General features: G+C 43.2%; 2 protein-coding genes across 7 annotated transcripts in view; both read left to right on the top strand.

Moving 5' to 3' along the window:
* The window catches only part of TPH1 (tryptophan hydroxylase 1), a 29,877-nt gene extending 22,703 nt beyond the window's left edge, over positions 1-7,174 (top strand). For all 3 annotated transcript variants that reach the window (XM_043482784.1, XM_043482785.1, XM_043482783.1), the window contains 3 exons: positions 562-657; positions 1,390-1,523; positions 2,031-7,174. In XM_043482784.1, the coding sequence (XP_043338719.1) occupies positions 562-657; positions 1,390-1,523; positions 2,031-2,205 (405 nt within the window). In that variant the 3' untranslated portion in view covers positions 2,206-7,174. The remainder of the gene's footprint in view (positions 1-561; positions 658-1,389; positions 1,524-2,030) is intronic.
* Positions 7,175-10,411: 3,237 nt separating this feature from the next.
* The window catches only part of SERGEF (secretion regulating guanine nucleotide exchange factor), a 234,296-nt gene continuing 232,026 nt past the window's right edge, over positions 10,412-12,681 (top strand). For 3 of the 4 annotated variants that reach the window (XM_043481332.1, XM_043481331.1, XM_043481329.1), the window contains exon 1: positions 10,412-10,566. In XM_043481332.1, coding sequence (XP_043337267.1) covers positions 10,507-10,566 — 60 coding nt within the window. In that variant the 5' untranslated portion in view covers positions 10,412-10,506. The remainder of the gene's footprint in view (positions 10,567-12,681) is intronic. The other variant, XM_043481330.1, reaches the window with a different exon arrangement.

A 12,681-nucleotide genomic window follows, 5' to 3' on the forward strand; every position in this document is an offset into this window, starting at 1 on the left:
CTAATTCCCACCTTCAAGGAACTTAATGTGTTAGTCACTCAGTCATGTCCTACTCTTTGTCACCTCTTGAACTGTAGCCTGCTAGCTCCTCTGTCCATGAAATTCTCCAGGCAAGAATACTGGAGTGGGTAGCCATTCCCTTCTCCAGGGGATCTTCCTGACCCAGGGATTGAACCTGGGTCTCCTGCATTGCTGGCAGATTCCTTACTGCAGAGCCACCTGGGAAGCCCATAAAATGGTTTATTGTATTTTAAAATTAATTAGTCAATATTTAAATTTTGTCTCAGTTTATATTTGAATATGGTAAATATAGCTAGCTATATCCCACATAAACAGATGGTCCTTAGGGTCCTCAGTTATTTTTTTAAAGTATTTAAGAATTCCAGGAACAAAAGTTTGAGAAGTCTGACTTGGTCAAGGCCAGACTGTAGAAATACTTGTGAGCTAGTCTGAGGGTCTTGGATTTTATTCCAGGGTAACTTAGGTCAGTGACTAAGAGTCGTAATTTGTTTTAAATTGAGCCATTCACGATGTGAAAGTAACACTGATGTCCTTTTGCAGTGCTACTTCTTCACTGTGGAGTTTGGTCTGTGCAAACAAGAGGGGCAGCTAAGAGTCTTTGGTGCCGGCTTACTTTCTTCCATCAGTGAACTCAAAGTAAGAGTTGTAAATATTTGCATGTGACCATGTTCACTTAATGTAATTGATACCACCTGAAATAGTTTCTGGATTTGAACAAGAGCTTACTGTGGAAAATGCTTGGGGTGGCAGTAAGCATTACCTAAGAGGTATTTTTCTCTTTCCTAAGTTTTCTGAATATAGATGCCTATTCAGAATTAGATATATCTTCTAAATAAAAAAGTATTTTAAAGCTTTTGCTTAACAAAGTTCTTGCTGTTTCCTCTCTGTTTTTGGTGTGCTAACAATAACTTCAGTACTTTTTAGGGAATTCTTCAATGAGATTTATTATGTATCCAATAAAAGAATGAACCTCTGTTTGTTAGGTGGTGAGTGTGTATGTCCAAGGTACAGTCCTGCTCTCAAAGAGCCCACTACCTGCTGGAGGGTACAAGTCATGTACAGGAATAATTACTGTTGAGTAGAAAGCAGATGCCATATTAACAGTAAATAAATAAAGATCCTTGGGTACATCCTCCATGGAGATGAGTGTTATAAAGAGTGGGGCATTTATAGGGAATAGCAATTCATTTGTTTTGCTTTAGCATATTGTGGATTAAATAGAGATGTAGGAAATAAGTTTGGAATTGTAGACTGGGACCACTGCGTTAGTAATACATTCAGAGGTGTGCTGATTCTGGCAGTTGTGTGAAGAAGGTGATCTATGAAAATGGATAGTATTCTTTGATTCATAGACTCTTTGTCCTCTAGCACGCTCTTTCTGGACACGCCAAAGTAAAGCCCTTTGACCCCAAGATTACATGCAAACAGGAGTGTCTCATCACAACTTTTCAGGATGTCTACTTTGTATCTGAAAGCTTTGAAGATGCAAAGGAGAAGATGAGGTAAAGTATATCTTCCTCATGCCTTAATTTTCCTCTGCCTTAGATAGGTCCAGTAATGTAACAAGTCACAGAAGTAAGCAGCTAATAATTAGAAGTCCTCTAAGCCTTCTGCCTGGGACATATCTCCCTTCCACAGTAAATATTTAGGATGTGTTGTTTACAGTGATGTTCAGGGTTGCAAATATGAATCAGATACACTGAGAAATTGGTTACTTCCCATTCCTTCCTATCAGAGAGTTTATAATCTAATAGGGAAAACAAAATGTATGCAAATAACTATGTAACAAATTGGAAGCCTTAAAGAGATACAGATGAAACATTGTTCTGCATTTTATCCAGGAGCAATTCATTCCAGCCAGGGGAAAGGGAAAGCTTAAGGGCATTTGAAAAAGGACTTGAAGTATACATAGGGTTTAGATATGTTCAATGTTAGACTAATGGACAGTATTCCGTTTTCATCATTTTTCCCCTAGAAGCTGATTGCCTCTTATTTGTTTTCTTATATAGAGAATTTACCAAAACAATCAAGCGTCCATTTGGAGTGAAGTATAATCCGTACACACGGAGTATTCAGATCTTGAAAGATACCAGGAGTATAACCAGCGCCATGAACGAGCTTCAGCATGAGCTTGATGTTGTCAGTGATGCCCTTGCTAAGGTCAGCAGGCAGCTGAGCATCTGACAGTGACTGGTCCTAATCCCGAAGCATCTGAGCACCAATTCGGAGGCCTGTGGGCCAACTGTGGCTTTGCTTGATTGTGGAAGGACAGCAGCCAAACAACATTCTCTACTCCCATTCTTTAAGGGACCATTACTCTTTGAAAACGTGTACCCAGATACCCCGAGCACACATCTAGATATTTTAGCCACTACTTATTTTTTTCTTTTGGTAACAGCTTTTGAAAGTATAATTCACATGCTCTACAATTCACTGACCATCCCAGTTTTTATAGAGAATTTGCTTGACCCAATGGATAGATCTGTTCTTAGCTTGATTTTTATTTTCCTCAGTTCTTCTTGAGTAAAATGATGATCACTTAAAATACCTTGATGGTTATTATGGAGCTAATCCATATTGTTACCTAAGATCCTCTTATTTCTACAGTGTCTTACTTATCATCAAATTTGGGCCAAGCTTGGTCACATTCACATGCCTCAATTTAATAGGAAACCAACTCTCCACTGCTAGCCTGAGCAAAAGAGAGCACTTTGCATATGAAATATGCCTAATAAAGAGCAGATAGTCTAATTTTAAGTGTAATGTCTTATAGGGAAATAGGAGTATCTAAATCTAGAAAGGCTGATTGGGACATAATCGTTAAGAATATGTGACTTTATTTTGAAGGCACTAGGGAGCCCCTGCTGAGTGCCCATCCTCCTTGGGGATGGTCTTTTCTTTCTATGGCGCTGTGTATGTTTTACACGATCTGCCCTACTGAGAAGGCCAAAGGGAACTTAGTGGGAATGCCACTTGCAAGGACCTGAAGCCCCAGAGACATGCAGCCCCAGAGAATGTCCTCAGGTTAGCATGAGACAGTGTTGTTAGAGGGAGAGTTAAAACTGAGACAGAGGAGAGACATACCAAGTTAAAGTTGGAAAGCAGTGCCAAGCACTTTATCTCCAAGGTATAAGGGGAGACCATAAATAGGAAGGCCAGGCCTGAGGGCATAGGGTGGGGAAATGGGGAAGAAGACGGTGTAAGAAATGTCAGGAGGGGCATTTTAGGCCTGACACTGAGACAGTGACGGTAGCTAGCACTGGCTTCTATGTGGTGTCAGTGGTGTGTACAAGGAGCAGGCCTGGTATTAACGGGTCTGGAGTCCACAGGACAGGCTTTTATTTCTTCAGTTTGCTCCCTTTCTCCCCCTACCCGCTAAAAGAAGACTTTCCTCAAGCTTCTGCTTTTGGCCCTCTTTTCTCTCTGCTTTCTCTTCATGGAGATGTCATCCATGTCCATAACTTCAATTATTATTCCAGACGTCTCCCATATTTGCAATTCTAACTCTTAACACCTGTCTTGAGTTTTTGCCTTTTAAATCCAACTGCCTACTAGATGTTTCCATCTAATGCCCCATAAATTAGGCCAATGTTGTGTAAATTCTTGTCACACTATTTACATAGAATGAAATGGGGTTGTGCAAAATGGCAGCCCTGCCAAGAATTTTAAACTCCATAGGTCCAAAAAGGAACTCAGAATCACCTGAGTATTGTGCTCCATCAGTTTCCTCTCCCACTGATCTCATTTCTAGTAATGGTGAATGAAACTGAAACTGTTAGTCACTCAGTCATGTTTGACTCTTTGTGACGCCATGGACTGTAGACCACCAGACTTCTCTGTCCGTGGGATTCTCCAGGCAAAAATACTGCAGTGGGTAGCCATTCCCTTCTCCAGGGGATCTTCCCGACCCCAGGATCGAACCTGAGTCTCCTGCATGGCAGGCAGATTCTTTACTGTCTGAGCCACCAGGGAAGCCAGGGTCATACTTTCAGCCAATTTTCTGTTCTTAATCAGCTACTTTAAAAACTGGGTCCTTAATTTTTTTCACATTAATAGTCAAACTGTATACCATTTAACTTTTTTTTTTCAACAGATCACTAGATATTTTAATCCTTTTTAGGCCTCAAAGGATAATTTTAAAACTCTTAAAGTTTATTTCATTTTATGTTATACAAGGAAGTAGAATTAGGAAGAGTAATTTATGCTACTTCAGATTTTTACATTACCTGTAAATTTTAATAGCTGATCAACTGTTAAATATACCTTTGATAGTACTAGATCTAAGTCAGTTAATCTGAAACCATTTGAAATACTGGTTAGGTAGTTTATAATATTTGGTTGCAAGGAAATCTATGAAGCAAACCATGATAGATAGCAAATAACAACAAATTATGCATACTGTGTCTGGTTACTTTCATACAACCTTGATTATGGTAAAAAATCATAGTTATTGAATTTTTAAATGATGGTATTTCAAATCACTCTATGATTAAAACACACTAAAGTAAATGTTAAAGACACAACAATTATAATTCACATCTTCAGAATAATGGAAATATTTTATGATTGATTTCAGATCTTCTAACCTCTGAATTTGTGATATTTGGTACATGAGGAATCCTTAGAGTCTTACAGGTTTCACGCATTTTAAATATATTTCTTCAAAGCCTCAAGGAATATGTTAATACTTACTCAAATATCAGAATAGATTTGAACCAAAAGTGTGGTTCATAATTCTTAATCAGTGAGTTATTACTCAGAGACATAGATGGTATTTTCCTGACTTTTTGAAGAACACTTCAAAATCTGGCTGTCAGAATGCCTACATTTCTTAATCTGCCTATTTTGTCATTTGGAGTTATACAGTGGTAACGACACACCAAAGTGTGTCCAAACTGAAAGAAAAAAATCCTGGAATTACTAGAGCAACACATAAAGAGTTCATATATTAATCTCTAGGAAATGTATAAAGACACTGTGGTCTTATTTCAGTCTTGTCTTTATTTTACAGTGTGATACACATTTATGATTTGAAAGTTTGTTAGTCATTTGGATAATAAAAGGACACAAAATTTATGTTTTCAATAAGCATATATTTTTTGTCAAATGTATGTTAAAAATGGATTTAAATGTATATTAGCAATTTTATTAGTTTCAAAAATCTGTAACATCCTTATTCTTTTTAAAAAACCTATGAATATGTGATATAAGTGAAGTCAAATACACCTGGAAAACCTAGTAACCACTTTTTGGAATTCTTGATAAAGTTTCAGTCTCATGTTTCTCATCTGTTAAGTGGGTTAGATGTACTTTCCTGGGTTATTGTAAGAATTACATTGTGAGAGGACTCTGTAAAAATAAACTTATTAGCCATATGTAAAGAATCATTGGGGCTTCTCAAGTGGCTCAGTGGTAAAGAATCAGCCTACCAATGCAGGGGACGAGGGTTTGATCCCTGGTCCAGGAAGATCCCCAAAGAAGGAAATGGCAACTCACTCCAGTGAGAACCCCATGGACAGAGGAGCCTGGCATGCTGTACTCCTTGGGGTCACAAAAGAGTCAGACCTGACTTAGCCACTGAACAACAGCAAAGAATCATTAATCTCCTTATCAGGACGCCTTCATAGCTTCTGAATGATTTTATCTTCCTCCAGAAGGAATTAACTTTTGCTTGAGCAGGCAGTGTATAATGGCAGGGGGTGCTCATCTTAGTCCAGGCAGGAACTAAGTCAACTTGATGATATGTTTCAGTCTTTGCTGCTGCTGCTGCTAAGTCACGTCAGTCGTGTCCGACTCTTTGTGACCCCATAGACGGCAGCCCACCAGGCTCCTCCATCCCTGGGGTTCTCCAGGCAAGAAGGGCTGGTCTATCTCCAGGTCACCTCTACTCTTAGGGTGCGGCTCTTTGGGATTCTCAAAGGAGAGCTTTGAGAATGTACCAGGGCTTCTCCTGGGGGATCCTGGACTTCTGCTCTCCTCTGCTTTACTCTTATTCCTCCTGATCACATAAAATTGCTAAAAGTACTGTTCATTTTCTCAGCTTCTCAGCTGCTGCTTTCAGCCCAGCTCCTTCTTTTTTTTCTTTCAGCCCAACTTCTTAGCCTCCAAGTCACTGCTTGCTAATTAGCAAATGTTTCAAGCAGAAAAGTAGTGCCAAATGAAATCTCTCAGCTTTTATATCCTGGCCCTCCAAGTTCTGGCTGCTTTCATAGCCCTCCAATGACTTAAAACAAATTTAAAAAATATTTTCCCATCTTTCCTAATTGTCTTTGGTGAGAGAACTGATCTGTAGCTAGCTAATCTGCCTATATTAAAAGCGGAAATCTGACCTTGGAGTAAATTTAATTTCTTTGAGCCTCAGTTTTCTCATCTATAAAATAATGATTCCAACAGTACTTATTATACCAGTAAAATTGAGAGGATCAAATAAGATAATCCAAAAGAAAAAACTTCCTAACCTGTATAGTATACAGAAATATTCCATATACTCAGAAAACTTCATATTTTCCTCTTATGGGGAGACAAGGCACCTGAAAGTGTTACCAACAAATAATTCAAATATAGCTTCATTCAATAATTCATCAAATAATTTGTATCTAGCTTCATTGCTCAAACTCATGTCTGACTCGATGGACATGAGTTTGAGCAAGCTTGGGGAGTTGGTGACAGACAGGGAAGCCTGGCATGCTGCAGTCAATGGGGTCGCAAAGAGTTGGACACGACTGAGTGACTGAACTGAACTGAGCTTCATCCAAGAACTGAAACTCAACCAAGTTGCTAATGGGAAGAGCTAGTCAGTGGTATGTACATAGTTCAAATATTGATAGTAGCTTCACTGCAACGCTTTCAAGAAATTATATTAAGGGATATAACATAATAATATAAGTTAGTTAAAGTACTGATGCAAGTACATTCAAGGGATGAAACTGGGTAACAACTATATTCTTCCAGATCCTCTCACTATGAAAACTGACTAGGTTGTTCCTTCATGTGCCCCTTTGGATGAAATCTCAGGTCCCTGTCTTGAATTTTCAGCTCACTTTAAGTCCTTAGCTTCTAATCTCTTTCTCTCATTTTAGTATTTAAAAATCCCAATGTTGTGAAAAAGTTCAAAACATTAAATTTTAAGATTAAAGTTTTTCCTCTCCTCTAGAACTGAGAAAGGAAGAGGTGTGCTTTGTGTTTTTATTTTTTTGTGGCTCATTCTCCACTCACAAGAATGCCTCTGGCTCCTCCGGGGTTTGGGGATGGTGATGAGGAGGAGAGGTAAGGAGTAAGAAGTTCTTTTTGGTTTGATACTATTGACTTGGTATATATGCTTTTTGTACTTAGTAAGTATTTAATGTTGACTCATTGTCTGTGGGTGTTTTGAAAGAGCTTCCCACTTTTTATTTCTTGGAATCTCTTAATTCGAGTATATTAATGTCTCTGACTGGGATGTTGAATTCATCTCGCTCAGCCTCTATGAATCTAGTAGTCAGCTCTCCTGTGGGTGTCCCTTCAGCCCTCCAGAAATTCCCATGGGCTGGGTCTAACACCATACCCTGGCCAATTTGCTCTCGCATGGCAAACACTCACATAGGAGATATCCAGACATTCTTTGTCTTAAAAAACTCTGGACATGAAAGACCTCTCCAAAGTATCAGTATCTCTGCTCACTATCAGAGCAGTTATCTGGCCAGAAGCCATTGGACATTTCTCAGCATGAACTGGACAGCAACCTGAAGTGAAAGGCGCTCAGTTGTGTCTGACTCTTTGCAACCCCCTGAACTATACAGTCCATGGAATTCTCCAGGTCAGAATACTGGAGTGGGTAGCCTTTCCCTACTCCAGGGGATCTTCCCAACCCCGGGATCAAACCCAGGTCTCCCGCATTGCAGGTGGATTCTTTACCAGCTGAGCCACCAGGCAAGCCCAGACAGCAACCTCCCTGGTCCCAATCTGGAGGGATACATGCCAAGCTCTCTCAGTGGCCCTGCTGACGCTTGCCTTTCTTTAGACACAAAATAGGCAGGATTCATAGTACATTGACAATTATTGCACATATCCTCTCAGAATTCTCTCTCAGCCTCTTCAACCTCTTTCATAGACTTCCAGGGTATGTGAAGGTTTCTAGGCACCTTCACAAGTTCTGCTTTGGTGGTTTTGTACCTCATTTTATAATGTGGGAGTAATTGGCACTTATTACCTTAGAGTCTTAGCCAAATGGAGATGAGGAGAGTCTCATTTTATACTTAAAAGGAATGGTCAGGGACTTCCCTGGTGGTCCAGTGGTTAAGAATCCACCTGCCAATGCAGGAGACAAGGGTTTGATCCTTGGTCGGGGAAGATACCACCTACAGTGGGGCAACTGAGCCCCGTGTGCTGCAACTACTGAAGTCCTTGCGCCTACAGCCCATACTCTGCAACAAGAAAAGCCACTGCAATGAGAAGCTTCCACACTGCAATGAACAGTAGCCCTCGCCCACCACAACTAGAGAAAGCCTGTGTGCAGCAGTGAAGATCCACCACAGCCAAAAATATTAATCAATTATTTAATTTTTTTAAAAAGGAATGATATTCTGATCATATAAAAGGCCGCTCTTATAAAAACAGGCTTCCCTGGTGGCTCAGCTGGTAAAGAATCTGCCTGCAATGCTGGAGACCTAGGTTTGATCCCTGGGTTGGGAAGATCCCCTGGAGAAGGGAACAGCTACCCACTCCAGTATTCTGGCCTGGAGAATTCCATGGACAGTATGTGGTCACAAAGAATGGGACATGGCTGAGCGACTTTCATGAAATCATTTAACTTATAAAGCAATCAGCAAACAGTATAGTTTTTGCACATCAAGTTCTCTTGAGAACAAAGAGCTGCTTTGCCTCTCTAAGGTTTGCATTTTTATTAGCATGGTCCTCTATGTTTTCAAGATGCCGCAGACTGGACAGGTAAATGTGAGGTGCTGCCCTTAAGTGGTCTTAAGGCAGAAACTCCAAGGAGTGGGTGGAGTGAAAGAGTGGGAAGTACTCTAAGAGCTCAGGGAGACACTAGCAAGGGCCTCTCAGGCATAAAGGGTGATGAGTACTGGAGGCTTGTGTCAGTAGAGGGGTCAAGAACCACTGAATATGGACTATCTTTATGATGGGACCCCATTTGTACCTGCAAGATAATTTGTGAATTGGAATGTGGGTTATGTACAAAAAGTACAAAAAAGAAAATAAAAATCACCTGTAATCCAACACCCAGCATGTGCATGCATGAAATTGATATAAAATTTGCTTTAATGATACATCATGAATATTTCTGTTACAACAAAATATGTATTTTTTTAAAAAAAATGGCAGCAGTATTCAAGTGCATGGCTATATAATTTAATCAATTTGTTTTTGAACTTTAAGGACTTTAGATTCTAAGCTCTTTACTATTATATGTAACCCCATAATGAATAACTTGCAGTCCAAGGGTTTGTGCATAGTTCCGATTTTTTTCCTTGTGATAAATGAGCAAAAGTGGAATTACTGGCTAAATGGCTATCTTCATATTCGTAGTATTCTTTGCTACATTTTCCTTCAGAAAAATTGTCCGGTAGTGTATGGAGGTGTGTCTGACAAAAGCTGTTTTATATGAAAATTTTTGTTGGGTGAAAATCATTCAGTTATTCAAGTTACTACCTGATGATCAGAATCCGGGCTATGTTGGGGGTGCTGAGGGTTAGAAGGCCGCCCCGGCAGGCAGGAATCAGTTGAAAACCAACCTCCCTAGTTCAGTATCTCGGGGGTGAGTTCCCGCTCCGTGCCAGGAGCTGAGGGCGTTGAGCAACGCTGTAAGACACTACTTTCGCCCACTAGGAAGCACACTTCGATTTTGCAAACTGCACACCAAAGCGGGCCCGAAGCCAGTTTGGCCCAAGACAGAGTCAGGACCCTTTCCACCCCCCTTCCCAGGCTCAATTTCTTCCCCATCAAAAAATGGTGATGCAATCCCCGTCCCGTCAGCCACTCTGGGCAGTCATGGGTCGCTAACCTGAGCGAGCTTTGTGAACAGTTTAGTGTAGTGCAAGCGTACAGAATTATTACTAAAAATAGAGTGCGAAGGGAGGGAAGGGGACGCCAAGAGGTCGGGCGAGACAGGAGGCAGGGGGCGGAGACGCTCGTAGCGCGCCGGGGTGGGATGACGGGGAAGCAGCTCCGGGAGCGGCAGACCCGTTCCCCTCGGGGCCAGGTTAGCAGCTGCAAGAGGGCGCGGCCCACTGCCAGCCGCAGACCCCTCCCCGGCGTGGGCGCCGCACACTCTTCACCAATCCCTCCCCAGGCCGGCCCCGCCCTCTGCAAGCCTCTCCCACGGCGGGCTCCGCCCCGCCCCCTCCCCGGCAGGTCCCACCCGCCTTCCCGGGAGTGCCCCGCCCCGTCCCCCTCTCCGGAGAGGGCCCGCCCCTAGCCCCGCCCTCTCTCCGGGAGGGCCCCACCCCGCGCCGGCCCCCCCCGGAAGCGCCGGCTGAGAGCGCCCGCATGGAGTCTGAGCCGCGCGCCTCAGAGGCCGTACCTACCGCAGCCGCGCTCTTCGCCTGGGTACGTGACTCCGCCCCCGGGCCGAGGCCGCTGGGACTGAGGGGTCGCAGAGACCCTAGGAAGCCCCAGTCCAGGATGTGGGCGGCGCTGGGGCCCAGCGGTCGAGGTCCGAGAGGCGGTCCGGGTTGGAGGATCCTGGGCTGAGGCCTGGGTTAGGAGAGGGTCGGGAGGGAAGGGTCTTCGTGGGGGTGACTTAGGGGCTTCGGATCGGAGGAGCTGCGGCGCAGAGGGAAGAACCTGCTACCCGTACACAGTGTCTGAGTCCGCGACAGACTTCAGGCCTCGATAGCGCTGGGAAAGACGGCGCGGCGGGCTCTGTGCAGAGACGACCGCCCTGTGGGGCCACCTGTGCTGCTCACCCTCCCGTGGCCAGTAGGATGGAGGCCTTTCCCCAGCTCCACCCCCGCTTGGTTGGAGCATCTTTTGGTGTGAGGCCTGCCGTGTTGAACCGTGCACGCGGCGGAGACCCTGCATAGTTGCAGATATTCGGCTGTGATTGGAACCTGCCTGCACTGGGAGTGTGGGAGTCTGCGCTGGTGTTGGTTTGACCAGAGCATTGAGAGACGGGGTTATCTTTATGTATCGTGGTTGGGCGAGAGGAGAGCCTTTGCACAGGAGAGCGTGGCAGGCATCTGACCAGATGCACGGGAACAAGGAGATAGTGTCTTGTAGTTCTTCACAGCGCATAATTGTATTGAAATGTATGACTTGTTAATATCAGTCTCCTTCGCTAGAATGTAGGCATCAGGAGGGTGGGTACTGTGCCTGTCTTGTATGGTGCGGGGTTTATGCCTGGCACATTGTAAGGTGCTCAGTAAACATTTGTTGACTAATGGATGAATGAGTACCTGTTGTGTGCAGAACTATGTGCAGGTCTTTTGGGAAAAGCACAAGAATTAAAGACTTGCAGCTCTTGCGTTGGGGATGGTGGAGAAGGAGGTGGGAGAGGATAAGATCTTTATTGCTGTTAAAACCAGTATGTATTGACTAATTTTTTTAAAAGCTAATTATCAGTACTGGGTAGCATTTATTGAATGCGGAATTGCTTCTGATGGGCAGAATGGAGAGCCTGGTGTGGCTTGAGGTAGTCTGACTCTCTGTGTGCCTTTGAGATGGCCCTAGAGCTGGGGGTGGAATTAGGGATTGGCTGTGTGCCTGGGATGGGTGTTTGTCCCAGGCCAGGGACTGGGGTCTGTGTAGACAGAGTACTGGCAAGGCCTTTCAGATATGGCCTTGTCAGTACTGAAGCAACAATGCTGTTGAACCTAACCTCCTTGCTGTGCTTTGGAGTCTTGATGGTGTGTTCTTCCTGCTGTATTATCTGTGTGGAGGGGTATATTAGTTTGCTAAGGCTGCCATAACAAAATACCACAGATGGGGAGGCTTAAAGAATGGTTTAAACAGGTTTCTCACAGTCTGGAGGGTAGAAATCCAAGATCAAGGTATCAGCACGTTTAGTTTCGTCTGGGTCCTGTCTCTTTGGCTTATAGATGGCCTCCTGTTTGCTGTGTCCTCATGCAGCTTCTTCTGTGGGTGGGAGTGTTCACGTGTTTCCTCTTATAAGAATACCAGTCATATTGGATTTGGGACCCATCCTTATGATCTCATGGAACCTTAGTTACCTTTTAAAAGTCCCTGAATCCAAATACAAATCACATTCTGAGTCACTGAGACTAGGGTTTCAACAGATGAATTTCAGTGGAACACAGTTCAGTTCATAACAAGGGAATCTACCTTTATAGAGATGTGTGTGTGTGGGTGTGTGGGCGTGTGTGTGTGTGTGATGTATGGAGTGTTTATAAGGATGGGAGGCAAATACAGCTGTAATAGGTTGAATGAAAATTTCCTTTTGTTTTGCTCTATCATGGATGTAGGACCTCTTGCTGCATCACAAAAATTTGGTGCCCAATTTGAATCCCATAATGTTGGTGTATTACTTTCTGTTCAGCAACCTGTAGCCCTGGTCGTGGGGTAGGCATGCAGCTCTTAGAGCTAACAGAGAAATCCTGTGCACACATTCTCCACTTCATACTGGGCAAGTCTTTCATTTGGTCTTTCCTAGGTAGGGACTCATAGGGTCTTACATTCATTCACTGTAAAATACGTGCCCACCTT

The sequence above is a fragment of the Cervus canadensis genome, chromosome 11 (assembly GCF_019320065.1).
Source record: "Cervus canadensis isolate Bull #8, Minnesota chromosome 11, ASM1932006v1, whole genome shotgun sequence".
Taxonomy (NCBI): domain Eukaryota; kingdom Metazoa; phylum Chordata; class Mammalia; order Artiodactyla; family Cervidae; genus Cervus; species Cervus canadensis.